The sequence below is a fragment of the Capra hircus genome, chromosome 14 (assembly GCF_001704415.2).
Source record: "Capra hircus breed San Clemente chromosome 14, ASM170441v1, whole genome shotgun sequence".
NCBI lineage: Eukaryota > Metazoa > Chordata > Mammalia > Artiodactyla > Bovidae > Capra > Capra hircus.
The window spans coordinates 37,368,488-37,391,933 of NC_030821.1; the positions used below are offsets into that span (position 1 = coordinate 37,368,488).

A 23,446-nucleotide genomic window follows, 5' to 3' on the forward strand; every position below is an offset into this window, starting at 1 on the left:
AAAAGAAATAAACTATTAAGCCATGAAAAAATATGGAAGAAACTTAAATGCACATTACTAAGTGAAAGAAGGCAATCTGACAAGACACATATTATATGATTCCCGTTACATGACATTGAGGAAAAGCCAGGGCTATGGAGACAATAAAAATGACAGTGGTTGACAGGGCTGTGGGACAGTGGTGGGAGCATGGAAGGGAGATGAATAGGCAAAGCACAGAGGGATTTTAGGGCAGTGAATACTCTGAATGATGTTATGAGGATGAATATATGTCATTATGGGCTTCCATGGTGGTTCAGTTGCAAAGAATTCCCTTGCCAATGCAGGAGACACAGGTTCAATCCCTGGGTCAGGAAGATCCCCTGGAGGAAGAATGGCAAACCACCCCAGTATTCTTCCCTGTGCTATGCCATGGACAGAGGAGCCTGGTGGCCTATGGTCCATGGGGTTGCAAAGAGTCAGATATGACATAGTAACTAAACAACATGTGATTATGTTAATACTTTGTCCAAACACATGGGACATACACACCAAAAGTGGACCCTAAGGTAATATATGGACTTTGAGTGATTATAATATACCAATATACGTTCATTCTTAGTAAAAATTACCATTCTGGTGAATGATATTGATAATGGGGGAGGCAATGCCTGTGGGCAGCCACAGAGTACATGAGAAATCTCTGTACTTCCTTCTCAATTTTGTTATAAACCTAAAACTTCTCTAAAAAATTATCATAAAAGCAAAACAAACTAAAAACAAAAGCCATTTATTAATTTAGAACATGAAGTTATCCCTGTATGAAACTTGATCATTTTTATTTTCTTGTTTTGATGAATTCATGATAGTAAGCCTATCCTGCATGGTACGTCATCCACAGTCTATATATCTATGCAACAGTTCAGAGTGAATGAACATTATCACTGTGCCATTAACATATGCAACCATTAAAAGTTACTATTGTAACACAACATTACCAGTTTTTCTTAGCAGATTTCTTGCCTATAGAAATCTGTCCTTTACGGAATCCTCTTACTCAACCATTTCTGGGAAGCCCTTAGGATTCTTACAAATCAATGATATGCTCAGCAGATACTGTTCAGTGCAATATACAGTGCAGTGATAAGGAGCACACCCCATGATATTTGAATTTCTTTTTTCTTTCCTAAAATCTGGGTGTGTTCAAGGGAGTTTGTTGCCCATGTGACTGTCTTCCATCACTCTGGTGTGGGTGCGGGAGTGACCAATAAACATGGTTACTTTAGAAAAGCATTCTCATGACTTATTTACTATGTAGAAGAAGGAAATTAGATTTCAGAAGCTTGTGACTACCCCACTCCAGATTGTATTTAAGTAAAGCAACACCATTTAGATCTGGATAAATTTAGAGCTTATTATTTGGGTCAAGACAGGACGAATTTTCTCAGTAAGGGGAGTATATTTTGAATCGGTGGGTTTTTTTTTAGGAATTTTGTGGAAATCCACACTATGCTCTTATTTAGGGAATGGAAAGAATGAGGTTAAATGATCATTTGTCAGTTAAAACTGCTGTCTAGATTCCCGGTGGAGAATTAAACTTACTTTTTCTTTTTCATTCATATAAAACATTTGAAATGAGGAAGCTGGGGTAATTTAAAATGCCATTACTTATTTTGTTTTAATTTCCAGGTAATTCCTGAGACAGTACTGCCCCCAATAGCCTTTGCAATTACTTAAGAATACCCAAGGTAATTCTTACATCCCTCAATTCAAACAAATCACATAATTACAATTTTAATAGGAACTCCAGAAAAGGGAGTCAGAATTTATCCCAAGATAATTACACTGGTCCACTCTTCACTGGGATAAATAGGTATTAAAAAAATAGGAAATTCAATGCACTGAATTTTAAGCTGTCAAAACAAAGTTGTGAAAATATTCTGTTAAAGGTTAAAAATAAGTTGTACTCTGCGTCCATGACCATTTGCCAAGGAGAGCCAAAGTTGAGAAATTTCTATTAAAAACATGACTCAGAGGAAAAACTGCAGAGGCTGGCAATGAAGGAAATGATCTTACATCATTCCCAATTGGTTATGCCCAAGATCACATGTTCTGGGCACCTTTAAAAGGAAGTTATCTGGACTCAGAGGATAACAGCATCTTGCTGAAAGCTGCACTTCTTTCTCATCTTGAAGAATAATTCTAGAAAGCTCACAAAATGTGTGATGCATTTGTAGGTACCTGGAAACTTGTCTCCAGTGAAAACTTTGATGATTACATGAAAGAAGTGGGTAAGGAAATGCATTTTTGAATGGCTGGGCTTATAACTTTTTCTCTAGGAAAGAGAAGACTATGGTTCTTTTTCACTCTGGAAGCACTGGTCTGACATGAAATGCTGCTTTTTATATAGAGGTGATAAAAACAACAAGTGAGAATCATTTGTTTCCAGAAACATTCTAGACAGAAGTCACAACTAATACTTCCTTTCCTAAAGGTGAACTGATGTGAAAAAGAGTATAAGTGGCATTGTATAGAAATGACAAGATTTTATTTGATTGCTAAACTTGAATATCTTTGGTTTACTTGGCTTTCTGCCTCTTTTTCATTCATTTCTTTTGCATATAAAATAAGTGATAACTTGGAAATAAGCCTATATTTATTCCCTAGCATGTGATAATTTCCATTTGAAACTGAAAGCACTGTATTTATCATCTTAATGTAATTTTTTGAGTAATGTATGTTAACCAATTATTTTATTGTTTTAAAGTCAGTCTGTTAAAATGTGTGGTTGTATTATGGAAGGAAAAATTCTAATTTCTGAAAATGTTTTCCTTAAAAGTCTTAGATATTTGTTTGACTTACTATTACAAGGCATGACACAGAATTATTGATAATAGAGGCTTTCAGGTTTTGGGATTCTGCTAAGATCACCTGTGTGTTCCCCAGATAATTACAAAGGTAAAGCAAAGGAGCAGAGAGGCGGGAATTCAGTCAGGCAGCCACACCCATGCGTGATGAAGATGCATCCACGGGTTGCAAATTGGGGAGAGATTTTTTTTCACAATATCTTTATTAGAGGTTATAATCTGATCCCTAAACCTCAAGACTTAACCTTCTTCTAAATCTTATAGTTATTTCTTGCTTGTTTATAACTACTGTTTTCCATGTCTATAGACAAGAAGGAAATCAGGAACATCAATATGAGTGAGAACTAGTTTTCCAGACTACTGACTAGTTGTAACTCAACAAACTAATCATTATGCACTGATATTGATATTACAGGACTTGAGTCTATTTACCTATTTATTTTTAGAAGCATTTTACACTTTTCAGTTCAGTTCAGTTCAGTTGCTCAGTCGTGTCTGACTCTTTGCGACCCCGTGAATCGCAGTACACCAGGCCTCCCTGTCCATCACCAACTCCTGGAGTTCACCCAAACCCACGTCCATTGAGTCAGTGATGCCATCCAGCAATCTCATCCTCAGTTGTCCCCTTCTCCTCCTGCCCCCAATCCCTCCCAGCATCAGAGTCTTTTCCAATGAGTCAACTCTTCGCATGAGGTGGCCAAAGTACTGGAGTTTCAGCTTTAGCATCACTCCTTCCAAAGAACACCCAGGACTGATCTCCTTTAGAATGGACTGCTTGGATCTCCTTGCAGTCCATGGGACTTTCAAGAGTCTTCACTTTTAGTATTTTATTTAAATTCTTATACCATTGTGTTTGGGCTTCCTATGTGGTGCTAGTGATAAAGAACCCCCCTGCCAATATAGGAGATTTAAGAGACAGAGGGTTTGATCCCTGGGTCAGGAAGATTCCCCTAGAGGAGGGCATGGCAACCCACTTCAGTATTCTTGCCTGGAGAAGCCCATGAACAGAGGAGCCTGGTGCGCTACGGTTCATAGGGTTGCAAAGAGTCAGACACTACTGAAGAGACTTAACACACATGCAGGCACCATGGCCTTTTAAAATTATTAAGTGTTGATGATAATGAAAGACAATAAGATACATTCTGAAATTAGCTGCTCTAATTGATTACCTTCAGTCAGCAGGTATCTTTTTCATCAATCAAATGAAAACAGAATCAAGCAAGAGGAGAGTGTGATTTTCCTAAGCTTGGAGAATCTGGAACCACACCCGATGCCTCATGCATTCACTGTGCTGACTCACTCCATGAATTTGAGGTTACGTTTTGTAACAGAGACAAGACTTGATGAAGCAGCATATTATCTTCCCACCTGTCACCACTTTCAGACAGGGAGCTTCAAATCAGAGCCTTGGCATTGCTTGTTTTGTATGATATATTGCCTCCCCACTATTCTTAAATTTTGGTATCTATACATAGTCAAAGAAGTAGATTTGTGCATGTGCATTTAAAAAATCCAACACAACTATGACTGTTGTAAAATCTCTATAACATATGCAGTGATGGTAAGGTACTGTTTTCTATGTTAAGTTGTAAATCATTCAACCCAAAGCTGTTACATCCCCCAAAACACATTCCTATTTTTTTTCTTTCTTTTTTTTTTTTTAAAGAGGAGTTTGCCTCTTAAGTGATTGGGAAGCAAAGTATTAATTTCTGAACTTACTAAAATAATGATTTCTTAAACTTTGAAATTTTCAATTGAGGCTTAAGCCCTCTTTAAAATTTTCTATAATTTATTGGGAATACCGTCTCCATTCTAAAATGGTGTGAATGCAACAAACGTTTTGCCTTTCAGAAAAATTAATCAAGATCTTCATTTCACAGTAATTATGAAAAGCCAAGAAAACTAGGCGTGGCAGCGAATGCCATGAAATGTGGTTTTTGTACATCCAAATTAAATTTTAACTGAGTGACTCTCTATTGGTCCCCTGAATCCTATTGAGAGTTCTACCTTTGACTATGGATTAGATAACTTTTGTTATTCAAGAAGCAATGGTTGAGATTCCCAAGTGTTTCACGAACTGAGTCAAATGAAGGTGGCTGCTCTCATGGTTGAGATGGCCAGATATTTTGAGAGTGCAGTGATTTTTAAAATATATATGTCCCAGAAAATTTAATCTTTTACATATGCTTATGGAAAATTAACAATGGGTCTCCTGAAGAGTCTCATCTGAAACCCAGAGAGGGAAATTTAAAGAACAGACTTACATCTAATTGTGCCTTGGGTGTTCTTTAAGTGTTAGCTGATTTTACTTATTTAAATAAAGACTTTAATAATAAACTCATTGGAATCTTTCTCCTTTAATACACTCACTGGAGTGCAGATAGGTACATAGGCGCACATGCATCTAAATACACACACACGCCTGCTCTTTCTTAGATAAATATATGAGAGAAAAATCGTATACTTGACATTTTTCTTTTCCCATCTATAGGTGTGGGCTTTGCTACCAGGAAAGTGGCTGGCATGGCCAAACCCACTGTGATCATCAGTGTAAATGGGGATGTGGTCAACATTAAATCAGAAAGCACCTTTAAAAATACTGAGATGTCCTTCAAATTGGGCCAGGAATTTGATGAAGTCACTCCAGATGACAGGAAAGTCAAGGTGAGGAATAAAGAACTGGAGCAGAGTAAAAGCCTGATTTATAAATGACTGCTGCCTATATACAGCAAGCCATTTTGTAGAAGGAGGAAAGCCATTCCATTATAAGCCAAAAAGCTCAGATTGCTAGATCGGAACCATGTTACCGTTGATATTTAGTTGGTGAATTTTCTCCCATTTAATAAAATTGTCCTTATTACTTTAAAAATGTTTAACATAATAATTTGTCATACCATATATGTGTGTGTGTGTGTATATATATATATATATATTATTTAAAGTAAATTGAAGTAACATAACAATGTTAGAGAACTTTTAAAAGAGTGGGGGAAAAGAAAAAAAAACACCTATGATGCTATTCCACATAAATTTATTATGTATATTCTTTCACAGTATTTTTTCAAATGCATGTTTGTATAATATTCTGACCATAATATACATGTAATTTTGCATATTGTTTTTGGCATTCATTGTTTTCTTTTGCAACATTTTCTTGTTATTTAGAATTGCTAAGTACCTCAAAATAAGCAAATAAAAGTGCTCTATTTTTTTTTCCCCTCCATGATTGTAATCACTTTTAATTATCCCCACAGAGCATCATAAACTTAGATGAAGGTGCTCTGGTACAAGTACAAAACTGGGATGGGAAATCAACCACCATAAAGAGAAAACTTGTGGATGATAAGCTGGTGCTGGTGAGTATCTTCTGACTACTTAACTCTAGATTTTAGTGCTAGGTCATCCCATAATCGTTATCCTACCTAGAGAAATAGACAATCGCCCTTGTAGAATGAAAAGTTAGTCTATTGGGATTATGGTTTCACTCTGGTAATTATCCTTCTAAGCTCCGTCTATGTATACTGTGCCCCAGGAAGTATTTTCTTATCCCTCTCAATGTGAACCATATTGTATTGTGCATTTCTAATTATGTTTTCCACTCACCACATAGATTGTAAGATTCCTTGAGGGCAAGACTTGTATCTTCTTGATCTTTGTGTCTCCCTAGTTTATTACAATATCAGGTATATAAGAAGAGCCAAGAGTGAATATCTTTTGATGAACATTTTTTCCTTCTCAGCATTGAAGGAGACAATAAATAAATAAACCATGAGTTGTTTAGTCCCGAGGTTTTTACCAATATTTTGCCTTTGTGCCTAGGAATGTGTCATGAACGGTGTCACTGCTACCAGAGTTTACGAGAGAGCATAAGCCAAGGGATATTGAAATGGATGACGTTTGCATCGAACTCCATGACTTTCTGTTGGATGTGCTGTCCAAACATATATTGTTATTTTCCACTAATAAGCAAGACACTGATTTTCTCCCAGACTGATTTTGATATGGTTGTGTTGGTTAAATAAAACTTTTTAGATTTATAAGGCTATGTAATGATTTATTCATTATGTTTAACAGTTTCTTACTCATAATTTAGTGATGGAAATATAACATTGTATTATTGCTTTGTTTCCAGTATAATATGATTTGTAAAATAATAATACAAGGTGAAAAAAATATGAATTTCCCATAGCCTTAGGTAGAAAATGATAAATATGTACTATTACTGAATATGAAGTCCTTCTTTACCATAGCTACAGTCAAGCAACACCCTCTCAGGGACCTAAGATAGACTTAAATGTAGTGAAATTGTCCACAGTCAGCTGGGCCAAGTATTGTCATTTCACAAAAATCTGTCCTAGAGCATCAAGAAAGAGAGGTGGAATAGGAACAAAGAGTGTAGAAAAAGATTTCTGGGCTATAAATTTTAGCCTGAAAAATTATTAGTAAACCAAGGTATTCCTGGAATCTGTCTAGAATTAAGTCCAAATCATCACATGTTATATTTATTCCAGAAAAGACATGACAGGCTTGTAATGAGTTATGATGTAAATGTTCCTGTAGTCATTTCCAAAGTTTTCTTTTTTTCTTACCAGTGGAATTTTTTTTTAAAAAATATTGAATATATCCTGGAATTTTTAATGCAAATAAAATTTCCCTGGAATTTCAATATATAAAACAAACAAAAATGATAATAAAGCTAGTAAGGGCGTGTTTTTATTTATGTGTGTGTGTGTGAGAGAAAAAGAAAATTTGTTTCTTCTGCACTTTGTGAAACTTTGAGGCACCTCTATAGATCCTTGGAGTTCCATGTACATAGACTGAAATTTCCCTATCACATACTTAGCTTTTATAGGAAGCTAAAATCTTTTAAAGTGTGTCTTGCAATTGATACATTCTGTTTGTGATACTTACTTTAAAAATAAGTTTATTAGAGACTTCCTGGTGGCTTAGATGGTAAAAGAATCCACCTGTAATGCAGGAGACCCCAGTTCGATCCCTGGGTTGGGAAGATCCCCTGGAGGAGGGCATGGCAACCCACTCCAGTATTCTTGCCTGGAGAATTCCATGGATGGAGGAGCCTTCTGGGCTACAGTCCATGGGGTTGCGAAGAGTTAAACACAAGAGAGTGACTAACACTTTCACTTCCAGCAGTTCAGTGGTTAAGATTCCATGCTTCCACTGCTGGAGGAGTGGTTCAGTCTCTGGTCAAGTAACTAAGTTTCCACATTCCACACAGCATGGAAAAAAAGGAAACGTTTACTGTTTTCTGAATATAGTTCATAGGGTGGCAAAGAGTTGGAAACAACTGGAGCAACTCAGCATGCACACATGCACCATATGCATAGGTGGTGTTAGTGGTGAAAAACCCGCCTGCCAATGTGGGAGACATAAGAGATGCAGGTTTGATCCCTGGGTCAGGAAGATCCCCTGGAGGAGGGCATGGCAACTCACTCCAGTATCCTTGCCTGGAGAATCCCATGGACAGAGGAGCCTGGTGGTCTATAGTCCATAGGATCACAAAGAGTCAGACACAACTGAAATGACTTAGCGCACACACACACACACACATACACACACACACACACTATATACATAATACCAAGATACAGACAGAGAAGCCAGAAGAGGTAAATTAAGTTTCTGATCATAATAACTTACTTTACAAAAGCAGAGAGTTAAACTCTCACTTTGAAATTACTTAAGAATTGGAGAATTCAAAGAGAGGTTTGTAGGAATTGTTTAGAAAAATTCTTGGTAAATCAATATTTATTAAACACTTACTATGGTCCATGAGCTTTGCATGCTCTAACTTAATTTATTATCAAAATAATCCTATGATGAGGATTTAGTATTCCTGTTTAAAGATGAGAAAACTAAAGTTCAAAGTTTAAGTCTGTAAAAGTAAGTAGGGAATAGACATAGGAATTTGATATTCAAGAGAGCAATCCTAGCTGGGACATAGATCCAGAAACCACCCATATTCAGGCTTCCCAGGTGGCAATGTGATAAAGAATCCACCTGCCAATTCAGGAGATGTAAGAGAAGTGTGTTCGATCCCTGGACTAGGAAATGACAATACGCCTTAGTATTCTTGTCTGGAAAATTCCATGGACTGGGGAGCCCGGTAGGCTACAATCCATGAAGTTGAAATGAGTTGGGCACAACTGAGCACACACCATCAGCATTCAAGTGGTAGTTTAATTCATAAATGGTGCTGTGATCATTCAAGGATTTTTTTCAAAATCTACTCTTCAAGTTTTCTTATTTTTCAGTTGATGTTGAAGCACAGAATAAGAAGATTCAGTCCAATGTAAATTTGCTAGATAAGTCAGTTTCTTATTTTCTACGTTTTCACCATAAAATTAAAGCTGTAGAAACAAGATACGTCTTCAATGTCAGTTCTCTGATTTATCCTCCCTGGGACCTCTTTGAACCTCACATAATTTTTCATTAACATTGCTTCTATCAACACACACACAGAAATATAGAGGCGATTCTACTTTTAAAGGAAGAGAGACAGGATCAAATGGGTACTTCTCAGAGATGTGTGGACATAGAGCCCATCTATATCTTAAAACAGATATGAAAAAAAAGCCACTCACTCCCTCCTTGGAAATATTAAGAATTGGGTGAAATACTGGGCCAACTTATACCTTATTTAATGCAACTCCCATCACTATCACTGAGCTCCAATTTCTGTGAATAATTGGCTTGGAATAGGTAAGCCTCCAAGATGGCCTTTGGGTAGCAATGTTTTTGGTATTTGAGATCTGGCTTCTGAACAATATGGTTATAGTACTTCTAACCAGAGTCTATGAGTACCAAGAATTTCTGGATTAGGGAATGAGACATAGCACTTAGATCACTTATCAGTGGACATCCCTGTGCTCAGTTACGTGGAAAACACAATTCTAATGTTATATCCGATTATGGATCTATCCATCCATTTGTGCAACCACCCCATCTCAATTTACAAAACATTAAAATAGTTTATGTGTAGCCAAACAGCCAGAAAATGCTAGGCAACAGGAAACACTCAGTTACTGAGAGCATCTCAAAGGCAAAGATTATGTCCTGTTTGTAGCCATGTCCCCGGACCCTGGCACAATAAACAGCAGATTTGGAGTTTAGTAAAGAGTTTTGAGTGAGTGAGTGAATGCTCTTCCCTGTGCTAGGCGTGGTTTGTAACACAGAAACAGTTCATGATCATGCCCTCATTGTGATAGAGAAATACCATGAACGTCATCACATCACCTGGGAAAATTTTTCTGATAGTTCTTCCTCCTCCCTCACCCTCCATATCTAAGAAGAGTTAAACTCTTCCTCCCATGACCACAGGAAAAATATGTGTTCTTACTATAACATGATATTACCACATTTTAATTTCTCATCTTTTCCATCACTAGGCTGACACAGCCTCAGGACACTTATGTATATATGTAGTATCTAGTACAATGCCTGAAATGTGGTAATCACTCAATAAATTTTAGTGGAATGAATGAAGACAAAATATAGAGGAGGACGTGAATTGTATGATAAATTGCGTGGTATATTTTATGGATTGGAAGGAAGCCAAGGGCAAGCAGAGTACTCGGTATGTGCTGGAGGAAGGTTTTCAGCATAGAAGATGTAGTTGAGCCAGGCCATGAAAGATAACTATAAAACTAATTAATTGATTATTAATTAATTTTACAGTGGAATGACTTGGCAAAAACCATCTTAATGTTAGTCGCTCAGTCGTGTCTGGCTCTTTGAGACCCTATGCACTGTAGCCCGTCAGGCTCCTCTGTTCATGGGATTCTCCAGGCAAGAATACTGGAGCGGGTTGCCATTCCCTACTCCAGGAGGTCTCTCCAACCCAGGGATCAAAACCACCTCTCCTGCAGCTCCTGCTTTGCAGGTAGATTCTTTACCACTGAGCCACCTAGGAAGCCCAATGAAGACCCTATCCTCCAAATACCTGGGATATGTGTTCTAATCACTGATTGCTGCTTCTGATCACTGAAGTGCAAAGAAGAGGTGGTGGCCACTATTGTTGCATTTCCTCCCATTGTTGCAAATACCACTCTTTTCCCCCTCCTCAAGTGATTGTCAGGAAATTTAAAGGGCCAGCACCTTTCCCTTCCCTTCATTTCTTACTATTTCCTCTTTGAGGAGCCATAATTAAAGACCAGGACATTCAAAAGCAATTTCATATACAGAGGATATTAGAAAGTCACTGTACATTCTAAGGAAAAGGTACAGTGTCAGAAAGGACATGAGAAGACCTTAAGTTTCTTCCTTAGGCTGGTCCTTGGCACAGAGCCAGACTCCAGCAATCAGAAAACAAAAACAAAAAGCAGCAAACCCTAGAGAAGGAGGAGAACCTAATTTCCAGAGTTGGCACATTATTAAATTCAAATTTTCAGTTTTCAACAGTAAAATCACAGAACATGGAAAGAAATAGGAGAGTTTGGCCCATTCAAAGAAAAAGTTAAACCAACAGAAACTGTCCCTGAGAAAGACCTGAAGTTGGATTCACTAGTCAAAAATCAGTTACATTTCTATACATTAACAATGAACAATTCGAAAAGCAAATTAAGAAAACAATTCCATTTACAATAGCACCAAGAAGAATAAAATACTTAAGAATTAACCAAAGAAGTGGAAGTTTTGTACTATGAAAACTATAAAAGATGTAACTAAGTGGAAAGACATCCCATAGTCATAGATTGAAAGTTGTCAATACTATACCATTTGAAGTGATTTACCAATTTAGTGGAATCACTGTCAAAAGTCCAATGATGTTTCTTGCAGAAATAGAAAAGCCCATTCTAATATCAAGGGATCTGAAAAGCAAAAAAAAAAAAAAAAAATCCTAAAAATGAAGAACAAAGTTGGAGAATTGATACTTCCTGATTTCAAATTTTATTACAAAGCTACTATAATCAAAGCAGTGTGATACTGGCCTAAAGACTGACATATGGGCTAATGGAATAGAATAGAGAGCTCCAAAACGAACTCTTGCATATTGCCAAGACCTTTCAAGGGATAAAATACAATCTTCTCAACAAATGGTGCTTGGAAAACCAGATGCATGCATGCTCAGTCACTTCAGTCATGTCCAACTCTTTGTGACGCCATGGACTGTAACCTGCCAGGCTCCTCTGTCCATGGGATTCTCCAGACAAGAATACTGGAGTGAGCTGCTGGGCTCTCCTCCAGAGGATCTTCCCTGACCTGAGACTGAACCTGGATCTCCTGCATCTTCTGCATCACAGGTGGATTCTTTACTTCTGAGCCACCGGGAAAGCCCTGGAAAACCTGATGTCCACATGCCAAAGAATGAAACTGATGTCTTTTTTTAACACCACATGCAAAAGTTAACTCAAATGTAAGACCTAAAACTTGAAACTTTCAGAAAAACTTCACAACATTGGACTTGGCAGGGATATCTTGAATATAATACCAAAGGCACAGGCAACAAAAGAGACAATAGACAAATTTGATTCCAGGAAAATAAAAAATCCTGTGCCTTAGAAGACATTATCAACAGAGTAAAAATGTGGCTCACGGGACTTCCCTGGTGGTACAATGGTTAAGAATTCCTCTGCCAATGCAGGGAACATGGGTTTGATCCCTGGCTCAGGAAGATTCTACATGCCGCAGAGCAACTAATCCTGTGGGCCACAGTACTGAGCTCCAGTGCTGCAGTTATTGAAGCCCACCTGCCTAGAGCCCATGCTCTGCAACAAGAGAAGCCACAGCAATGAGAAGCCCGAACACTGCAACAAAGAGTTGCCCCTGCTCATCACTAGAGAAAGCCCATATCCAGGAATAAAGACCCAACACAGCCAAAAATAAATACACACATGCATACATAAAAATTTAAGAAGCGACCCACAGAATGGGAGAAAATATTTGCAAGTGATATTTCTGATATGGAACAAATATCCAGAATATATAGAGAGCTCCTAAAAACAATAACAAAAAAACTACTTGATTCAAAAATGGGCAAATGTCTTGTATCAAAGAAAATATATAAATGGTCAATAAACACATGAAAGGATGTTCAGTGTTGCTAATTATTAGTGATAATGCAAACCAAGATCATAATGGGATGCATCTCACACACATTAAGATGGAGGCTATAAAAAAATAACTTGTTAGTGAGGATGTAGAGAAATTGGAAACCTTGTACAATGTTGGTGGGAAGGTAAAGCAGTACAATTGCTGTGGAAAACAGCAGGACAATTCCTCAAAAAATTTAAAATAGAATTTACCAGGTGGCATCAGTGGTAAAGAACCTGCCTCCCAATGCAGGAAACTCAAGAGATGTGGATTATCTCTAGTTCAGGAAGATCCCCTGGAGTAGGAACTGGCAACCCACTCCTGTATTCTTGCTGGAGAATCCCACGGACAGAGAAGTCTGTTGGGCTGTAATCCCTAGGGTTGCAAAGAGCTGGACACATCTGAAGCGACTGAGCATGTACACGCCAGCAATTCTACTTCTGGGTATACACTCAAAATAATTGACAGCAGGGTCTCAAACAGATGCATGTATAACCGTGTTGGAAGAACTGATGCTGAAGCTGAAGCTCCAATCCTTTGGCCACCTGATGCAGAGTCAACTCATTGGAAAAGACCCTGATGCTGGCAAAGATTGAAGGCAAAGGGAGAAGAGGGTGGCAAATGATAGGATGGTTAGATAGCATCACCAATTCAATGGACATGAATCTGAGCAAACTCCGTGAGATAGCGAAGGACAGAGAAGCCTGGCAAGATACAGTTCTTGGGATCGCAAAGCGTTGGACGTGACTTAACAGCTAAACAACAACAAAAGTTCATAACAACATTTTTCATCTATTGCTAAAATGTAGAGGCAATCCAAATGTCCATCAAAGGATGAATGTATAAGCAAAATATAAATAACACATTTTGCTTTATCCAACAGAATACCATGGTGTTAAAAAGGAAGAAAATTCTGAGATTTCCTTCAACATGGGTAAACCTTAAGGACATTGTGCTAAGCGAACTAAGCTGGTCACGTACACACAAAAACAAACACTGCATGATTCTACTTATACAAGGTCATGAAGGCAGAAAGTAGAATGGTGGTTACCAAGAGGCAGGGGTGTGGAGAATGGAGAATTGCTATTTAACGAGTAGAGTTTCAGCTTTGCAAGATAACATTTCTAGAGATGGATGGTGGTGATGGTTACATAACAGTGTGAATACCACTGAAGCACGTGCTTAGAAATGGTTAAAGACAGTTAATTCTGTGTAATGTTTATTCTACTGCAATAAAAAAATTAGAAAATTTTAGAAAAATTAGAAAAATTTCTGTTTTATGTACAGAAATAAAGTAGCAGATGTATCATTGAATCATTTTGTAGCTTTTAGTACATGTTTAACTTTATCTGTGTCCCTCACCAATGGAGAATGTAATATCTCAAAATTAAAATTTATTTTAAAAGTGTTTAATAGCTAAATAGTCTCAAGAAAGAAAGTTAATGTAGAAAATGAGATACTGGAAAAGCATAGAAAAATGAGATCATTGGGAAATAAGTATTTAACCTGTCATGAATATAAACTGTGTAACTGTTCTATAACAGAATATTGTATTCTAGTTCTTTTGTTGGGATTAACAATTAAGAACATTTTAATTAAAAAGTTTTTTTTTACTGGAGGGAATAATAATTTTAAAAAACATTTGTGTATTTATGGCTGCACTGGGTCTTTGTCGCTGCACTCCATCTTTCTCTAGCTGCAGCTGGTGGAGTCTCCTCTTTGGGTGTGTGGGCTTCTCATAGTGGCTTCTCTTGTGGAGCCTGGGCTCTAGACCCCAGGCTTCAGTAGTTCAGCAAACAGGTTTAGTTGCTTCATGGCATGTGGAATTTTCCCACACCAAGGGTTGAACCTATGTCCCCTGCATTGGCAGGCAAAATTCTTATCCACTGTACCACCATGGATATCCGAAATGGTGGTTTAAAAAAAAAAAAAAAACTTAACAAAGATGCCAAAGCTAGTAGCGATCGGCAGGACTAGAAGAGAATTTTCTTGGTTGAGAAGGTAAATGTGTATGATAACAATGAAACACTGAGCAAAGATGAAGGGAGTCTGAGAATCCCTATACTGTCTGATGACCATAAGGAAAGGCCTGTCATATGAGCAGGTCAGGAGAGAGCAATGTATTAAAAGTGAAAGTGAAGTCGCTTAGTCGTGTCGGACTTTTTGCGACCCCGTGGACTATAGCCCACCAGGCTCCTCTGTCCATGGGATTCTCCAGGCAAGAATACTGGAGTGGGTTGCCATTTCCTTCTCGGGGTATCTTCCTGACCCAGGGATCGAACCCAGGTTTCTCACATTGCAGGAAGACGCTTTAAACTCTGAGCCAAAACTCTGTCTTAAAAACAATTTGATTCCACTAATATGGGGTACCTAGAATAGTCAAATTGATAGAGCTGGAGATTACATTGGTAGATATCCAGTGGGTATCCCTGCTCCCCGGGACCCAGCGGGTGGGGGAGGTGGGGATGGTGGTGGGGAGTTATTGTTTAATGAGGACAGAGTTTCAGTTTAGGAAAGTGAGGAAAATTTCAGAAGATGGATAATGGTGAGAACTGCCCAGCAATGTGAAGGTACCTAATGCCACTGAACTGTACAGTTAAAGATGATTAAAATAGTATGTCTTATGTGACTTTCAACAGAATAAAAATTTTTTTTAATTTAAAAAATCTTTGTCTTTACTTGTTAGAGAGATTAATATCAGTGATGAGGGAAACTGTCAGTTAAAACAAAATAAACATTTTATTCCTCTTGTCATTCATTCATAAAACATTTATTGAGCACCTACAATATACCAGGCACTGTTTCTCAAGGATTCAGAAGTGAATCAGAAATATTTTCTTTACTTGATGTATTCATGAAAGAACTCAGGGGACTGCTGGAGGAGGACTCGATGCAATACTGTGAGAAAAGTTCCAGAATATACTTGTATTAAGGTATAATCGTATCACATAAACAAGGATCAGCCAGCTTGGAACCAGTTTCACATAGGACATGATTCTGAGTTGGATCTGGAGACCTGGGAGATACTGTGCATGAGGCCAATATCACATGATACATAGGATTTTCTTTTAATAATTTTTTTTTCTTTTGCCACACCAAATGGCATATGGAATCTAATTCCCTGTTCAAGGATCAAACCTGCACCCCTCGCATTGGAAACACAGAAGCTTAACCATTGGACCACCAGGGAAGTCCTGGAATTGGTTTTTAAAGTCCAAATTTAGGTGGAGCTATTTACAAAAGCATATCAATTATGGTTTAAACTGCAAGGAACAAAAACTCAGACACAACGTTTTTTAAATAATAATGGAATTCATCAGTTCTCCTTATAAAGATTCCAGAAACAAAGTGGTCTTGAGTTCTTCCTCCTTTTCCTCTCTCCCATTCTCAGTTTTGGCCTCATTTTCGAGTTGGTAACACAATGGATGTGGCAGTTTTAAATATCGTGTGTGTGTGTGTGTGTGTGTGTGTGTGTGTGTGTGTGGTAAGTCGCTTGAGTTATGTCCAGCTCTTTACAGCTCTATGGACTGCAGCCTGCCAGGCTCCTGTGTTCATGGGATTCTCCAGGCCAGATTACTGGAGTGGGTTGCCATACCTTTCTTCAGGGTATCTTCCTGCCCAGGGATCGAACCTGTGTCTCTTGCATCTCCTGAACTGGCAGGCAGGTTCTTTACCACTAACGTCACCTGTGAAGCCCCTAAATATCATACAAGAGAGCAAAAGTTGCCAACGAGGGGACCGTCCCTGTGATTCTCTCTTAAGGGTGAGGGAATTTTATAAAAGGCAGAAGTTTGACCTTCTCTTTTGCCTCATGGGCCACAGGATTGATTTCTGAATCAATCAATGGTAGAATACTTGGAACAAAACTGGTTGGACTAAGGGGAGACCTTGATTATGCTACCCCACCCCGGCAAACATACATAGACTTGTATGCCTGCCATGTTTCAGACTGAGTACACACAAATCCAGAACCAGTAAAGCAAGATCAAGTCACTTGCTCTTTACTTGAGCATCACCTCTGAGTGTGCTTTCAACTGCTAAGGCACTTATATTCAGTCCAGTCTCAGTTCCCTAAAACTGACTCTAAGGTTTTTTCTTTCCTTGTTTTGCCCTCCAGATAGTTTAGCTATTTCCCCTATATTGTATTATAAATAACTTTTTAATAAGTTTCCATCAAAATAAATTCCTCATACCACTTAAGATTTAACTTTGCAGTGCAAAAGCATCTGCTTTTTTTTTTTTTAATTTCCCCACAAATAGATGGTCTGAATGAAGATTTCTTTGACTTTAAGGAATATTTTGACCCAGGCAGATGATAGTATAAATATTATTCTTCACTCTAATTTTCCAGCCTTCTTGAAAACAACTGGAGTTCAAAGCTGTCATGTAAATCTACCACCTCAGAATCCAATCTTTCCCAGTAAAGGCCTTACCTGCCTAAAGTTCACTTCCATTACTTGGGTTACAGAAGAAGATTTTAGAAGTAATGGCACAGATATTTAAATTACTTCCTGCCTTCATCTTTCTTTTAGAATGAAGATATCAAAATACCATATTTCTACCTAAAACTTCCATTCACAACTTCAGTATCAATATTTCTTGATATTAATTATCAAGATTAAAATTTTAATTAATCTTATTTCACATCAAGATATTTTGATATTTATTATCAAGATTAATATTTTAATTACTCTTCTTTTAATATCAAGATTTCTTTGTTATCCTAAAAGATGAATTTTAGCATTAGCTTCCCCTCATTTTTAGAACTTAAATTATAAAACACCATAAATGATAATTGTTAGTTTTCTTCCCACTCTGCAATTACTCTTAATTTACAGCAATGATGCCTTACGCCTCACTCCAATCAACTGTAGGCATTTCAGTTACATTAAGTAGTATCAATTCATCAGCCCTGCAAGGAAGGGAGGGGCGCATGTTCTTATAATGAAGAGAGTACTCTGGCACTGTGACTTGTCCAAATAAAAAGCAGCTGAGGTAGAGCAAGCAAGCAAGGATGTCCCTGTATCAGGAAGGAAAACATCTCAGTCAGGTGTTCATTAAACATTTGTTAGGTTATTCCTTCAGACTTGACTCAGCATTCATAGCTCAAAATGCTGATCTCTATTGAAAATTGTCTCCATTCCACAATATTTATCAGGTGACTCTGAGGTTACCAATCTGTTTATTAGAAGCTATAATCATTGACTTAAATTCAACTTAACATGTTAATTTTCTATCTTTATTTGCAGGTAAATAAAATGAGTCAACACTGGTGCCTAGAATCTTTGGTCTTGCTGCTCCCCATTGGCCATTTCAGAAGAGTCACATGATGAAGATGTCTTTTAAATTAAGATTCTGGTAGCAGTGTGTCACTTAAGTTTCTTTGGCTTTTGGTTGTGAGCACCTCTTCTCTGCAAGCTTTCCATCATGATTAAGCCCTTCTTGGGAACCTGGAAACTGGTCTCCAGTGAAAACTTTGATGAATATATGAAAGAGCTGGGTGAGAAATAGCTTTACAAGATTTGGAAACTGGCAATGCTTTTTGTGATGTGGTTGGGCTTGCACTTTACAATGAATTTTCCTACAATTATCTTGTTCATTTGGGATCTAAGGGTATATTCATGGGGTTAACAAAGTTTATGTATCTACATTTACTCTTTTATTACTAGTAATAATTATCTCTTTCTGCAATACTCGGCTCACAGTTACTTCCTTCTAATTATTATCTATATTTTTAGACCATATATCCTTTTTTAAAATACTTCATCCTACCCTCATGACAGAGTTTCTTTTTATCTTGGTAATTTCATTAAATAGCTTTTTCCAGCTCCCCATTATAGATAGCAATACCTATCTATAATTAAATTTATTAACTAAATTCATTTCAAGGTTTACTTTAAGTCATAACTTCAAAAGAGCAATAACAACAAGCAAAATTTCTATTGGATTAATTTTTAGAGTTCTGATACACATGGGAGATTTTTAAAACATTATTTTGAAGAGTTTCAAATGTTTTATTGAAATAGAACACATAGAAATAGAATATTTTTACTCATGGAATTTCCCACCATTTGACATCTCCCAGAATTGTAAGTTCTGCATACTTTAGCTCTTATTTAAGTTGAAATGAATATCATTTACAATGGCTCAGATAACTAATAATAACTAAACTATTGTTTACTAATGCTAGAAGATTAGTAATTTTTTAATTTAATTAAGCAATTTTAAACACATAAGAGAGACCTCCCTTTTAATAAAAAACTATATATAAAGTTTTTCTGCTTTTATGTAGTCAGAGGCTTCCCATCTGCCCACAATATGAATGTGAAGTCGGTTTCTATATCAATATTAAGAGATGGGAGTCAACCCTTCTGCTCAACTATTGCAGGAGACAAATTCAACAACGGACAATTCCCAAAGTGAATAGCAGGGCTAGGCTCTCAGCCAAATTGTCTGATTTACCTGTCTCCTCTTTATTCAGCCAGATCTGAATTGTACCTACAAATAAGAGAAGGCTGCACTTTATAAGTCATATTCTTTTAGAGTAGTTAGATACTTTGAAAGTTTTTTTTTTTTTTAAGGAAAATAAAAAAGCATGCTAAAGTTTATGGACAATTAGAAAACCTGTGTTTAAGTTTCAGTTCTGCTAATTACCAAGCACATCATCTAGAATAAGCCTCTCTACCTCTCTGGGAGTCAATATACTCATCTCTAAAATGAGGGTAATAATACCCCCTGCTGTTGAAATAGTGTTGTTGAAACACTTCATGAGGTAAAGCCCAAGCATATGATTGAAAGGCACCACACAAATATAGATCTTAGATGAAGTATAAGAGTCTCCGTGATTTTAGATGAAGCACAATAGTCTCAGAAAGTGAACTTAGCTTTCAAAATGTCAAGTATAATTACTAGACGTGTCTTCTGATTGGGAGGTTTGGCTCAACCAGCTGATACAGAGAGCACTAGAGAAAAGATGGCATACTATCCAAAATGTCAATGGGGAGAGGATGCGTTCTTTTTAAACTGCTTTCCAAAATGATTGCTAACACTTCTTCCTAAACTTCTTAAGAAGGCGTGTTGTTTCCTCTGTTCATTGAGTTTTCTTCTCACTCATTCCTACAGGAGTGAGTGTTGCAGTCCAGAACCTTGCAGGATCAGCAAAGCCAAGAATCATTATTAGTGCCGACGGGGATAAGGTTAGCATCAAAACTGAAAGTACTTTCAAGAACTCTGAGATCTCCTTCAAAATAGGGGAAGAATTTGATGAAACCACCATAGATAACCGGAAAGTGAAGGTAAGAACTAAATCTTCCTGCTCCATAATCAGGAAAAATCTAGAAGGCAGTTAGGCATAGTCTGTTCTAATTCACCTAATCAGTTTATTTTGTTAGTTAATAGTGCACATCTATAAAGTCAGTTCTTTTGCAAATGATTTAGGGCCCAAAAACTCAACGCGTTTTCACTGCTTCTCTGATCTCTGTCATTTTTCGCTTGTTTTTAATTTTATTTATTTGTTTATTGGCTGTGCCAGGTCTTTGCTGCTCCATGGGCTTTTCTCTGGTTGCAGTGAGTGGGGGCTACTCACTAGTTGTGGTGAACAGGCTTCTTGTTGCAGTGGTGTCTCTTGTTGTGGAGCCCAGGCTCCAGGGCTCTAGGGCTTGGGCTTTAGTAGTGGTGGCTTCCCAGGTCTAGAGCACAGGTTCAATAGCTGAGTTGTGGTGCACGGGTTTAGCTGCTCAGCACCATGTAGGATCTTCCCAGATCAGGGGTTGAACCCTTGTCTCTTGCTTTGGCAGGTGGATTCTTTACCACTGAACCTTAAGAGAAGCCCTTTCTTTGTCATTTTATAAAACAGAATATGGAACAATCATTCACAAATAGTTTAGGTATTGCTTACCTGGGGGAAAAGAGCATCACTTGAATAATCTTTTGAGACTTCCCTAGTTTGATGGTATTCGATTAGGACAAGAACTGATGTAAGAATTTTGGAGAAAAGAATTTCAAAATGGAAATTAAAAAATAGATATCTAGTCTTGTGTCATTAGGATGTTGTGAATTGCTATTTCTGACTGATTCCTTTCCACATTTATAGAGCATTGTAACACTAGATGGTGGCTCAATGATTCATGTTCAAAAATGGCTTGGTAAAGAGACAACGATCAAAAGAAAAATTGTAGATGGAAAAATGGTAGTGGTGAGTTTTCTCTAAATTTAAAAAATTTTGATGCTACTATTTGACGCATACCTTTCAAATCATTCAATTGTCTTATGGCCCGAGGAGGCAGTCTGGGGAAAAAGGGACAGAGCAAATTTAACCTGTCATGTACCAACTCTAATAGATCCCTCTTTGCTTTTAGGAATATATCATGAATAATGTTGTCAGCACTGGTGTCTATGAAAAGGTGTGAAGAAATTGTATGCATCAGTGAAAACTTGTTCACTAACAGGAAATTGGGACTTGAAGAAGATGTGCTTCAGGGCCAGTGATTTAAAAAATTTTTCTCAACATAAAATTGCTCAATAAAACCAAACTAAGTGCAGTTATGGAGCTGTGTAATCTTGAGAATTAGGGACAATCTAGATGGGTGATACAAGAAAATACCTGTCTCTGGCGTGATTGTAAGATCACTAAGTGCCTTTTATACTTTGCACACTTGACTTCTGCAATCCTTGCTTTTCCTTCAATGGAACCATTCTATTTAGGTTAAGGCTTTCTGTCAAAGGACGCTCTGTTGAAATTCATGTGACATCAAAGAGGGATATATTATAATCATTGGAATCTGCCTGCAAAGTAGGAGACCCAGGTTCGATCCCTGGGTTGGGGAGATCTCTTGGAGAAGGGGATGGCAACCCACTCCAGTATTCTTTCCTGGAGAATCACAGGGACAGAGGAGCCTGGTGGGCTACAGTATACGGGGTTGCAAAGAGTCAGACATGACTGAGCAACTAACATCCCCCTTGAACAATATAGGTGTTGAAAACAAGTGTTGCTATCTATTTTTGCAGAAGGTTGGCCCTACTTAAAGTCTTATAGATAGGACAGATAGATGATAGACAGATAGATAATGAATAATAGATAGATAGATGAGAGAGACAGAGAGAAGGGGAGAGAGACAGATACAGAGACAAAAAGGCTACAAAATATAGCCTGAACATTCTACACTGTGCTTGAATTATTATAGAACATTTAAAACAGTCATTATCCTACTTTTCCATAAATGTGTTTAACATAATCAGGCTAGTGCACCTGTCACCATCACTTACAACTTAGTCTTTGCAGAATGATGTTTTATTGAATGCCAGTCCTGGACTTCTAAACACCTAGTGGGAATATAATTGTTAGAGCTTCATAAAGTCCCGTACTAGTTTCACTGATTACTGTTCCTAGGAAGTAACTCTCAGGGCTTAGAGTGAAACAGAGCAATTACAGGTAAAATTTTAAAATTGAGTGTGTTTGTAGCAGTGGGAAGAGGAAAAGGAAAAAGAGGAAGAATTCTGTATATCTCATACTGCAAATTAAACCAGACAGTAGTTAGTCAAAAATAACCCCTGAAGGTAGTGTTTAATTTGTGCTAGTTTGTCATCTAAACTGAATGAGAAGTGAAAAGTGGAAAGAGAGGCACTATCAGTAATTACAGCTGGGCCATAGCATAAACTGGGACTGTCCTAGGCAAACTAAGAAGTATGGTTACCTTAGTAAGGATGAAATTAAAGAGTAATGAAAAGGACTTAGCATGGGGTTGGGACAGTAACTGAATTCTTGTCCAAGGAAAGGAGCTAGGACTGTCATATTAAACCTGAAGACCTCAGCATAAAACTGCACTTGAAGTAGCCACACTACTGCCAGACGTGGGCAGGGACAGTCATTGCCGCATGCTTGTCTCTGTCCTTCCTAAAGGGCTCAAGCATGTACAAAATGGACCTGCACTCATTCTCCAGAAGTCCAAGAGGTTTTCAAGCCCCAAGGTAGCATCCTGTGCACAGAGGAGCAGAGGCTGATGTTGCCTTTATCCAAATATGGTCTCTGCGATGGGAGCGCAGATGACAGCACTTCAGCGACAACTCAGACCACTGGTTGAAGTGTTTTCCACAAGGATTCAGTTCAGTTCAGTTGCTCAGTCGTGTCCGACTCTGCGACCCCATGGATTGCAGCACACCAGGCCTCCCTGTCCATCACCAACTCCCGGAGTCCACTCAAACTCATGCCCATCGAGTCGTGATGCCATCCAGCCATCTCATCCTCAGTTGTTCCCTTCTCCTCCTGCCCCCAATCCCTCCCAGCATCAGAGTCTTTTCCAATGAGTCAACCCTTCGCATGAGGTGGCTGAAGTACTGGAGTTTCAGCTTTAGCATCATTCCTTCCAAAGAACACCCAGGACTGATCTCCTTTAGAATGGACAGGTAGATCTCCTTGCAGTCCAAGGGACTCTCAAGAGTCTTCTCCAACACCACAGTTCAAAAGCATCAATTTTTCAGTGCTCAGCCTTCTTCACAGTCCAACTCTCACATCCATACATGACCACTGGAAAAACCATAGCCTTGACTAGATG

At 37.9% G+C, this 23,446-nt stretch overlaps 2 protein-coding genes across 2 annotated transcripts; both read left to right on the forward strand.

Moving 5' to 3' along the window:
• Nucleotides 2,198-6,716, forward strand: LOC100861279 (adipocyte fatty acid-binding protein). The gene is given in 4 exon segments (NM_001285623.1): nucleotides 2,198-2,270; nucleotides 5,338-5,510; nucleotides 6,101-6,202; nucleotides 6,666-6,716. Coding segments are annotated over 4 exon segments (399 nt in total).
• FABP9 (fatty acid binding protein 9) lies at nucleotides 18,262-21,440 on the forward strand. Its single transcript, XM_005689129.3, has 4 exons — nucleotides 18,262-18,396; nucleotides 20,019-20,191; nucleotides 20,989-21,090; nucleotides 21,254-21,440. The coding sequence occupies exons 1-4, from the start codon at nucleotides 18,324-18,326 to the stop codon at nucleotides 21,302-21,304; spliced, it is 399 nt and encodes a 132-aa protein (XP_005689186.1). The 5' UTR covers nucleotides 18,262-18,323; the 3' UTR covers nucleotides 21,305-21,440.

Coding starts and splice junctions, on each gene's coding strand:
- FABP9 (XM_005689129.3), top strand. CDS start 18,324: ATGATTAAGCCCTTCTTGGGAACCTGGAAACTGGTCTCCAGTGAAAAC. Junction 18,397..20,018: donor TGAATATATGAAAGAGCTGG/GTGAGAAATAGC, acceptor TCATTCCTACAG/GAGTGAGTGTTGCAGTCCAG. Junction 21,091..21,253: donor TAGATGGAAAAATGGTAGTG/GTGAGTTTTCTC, acceptor CTTTGCTTTTAG/GAATATATCATGAATAATGT.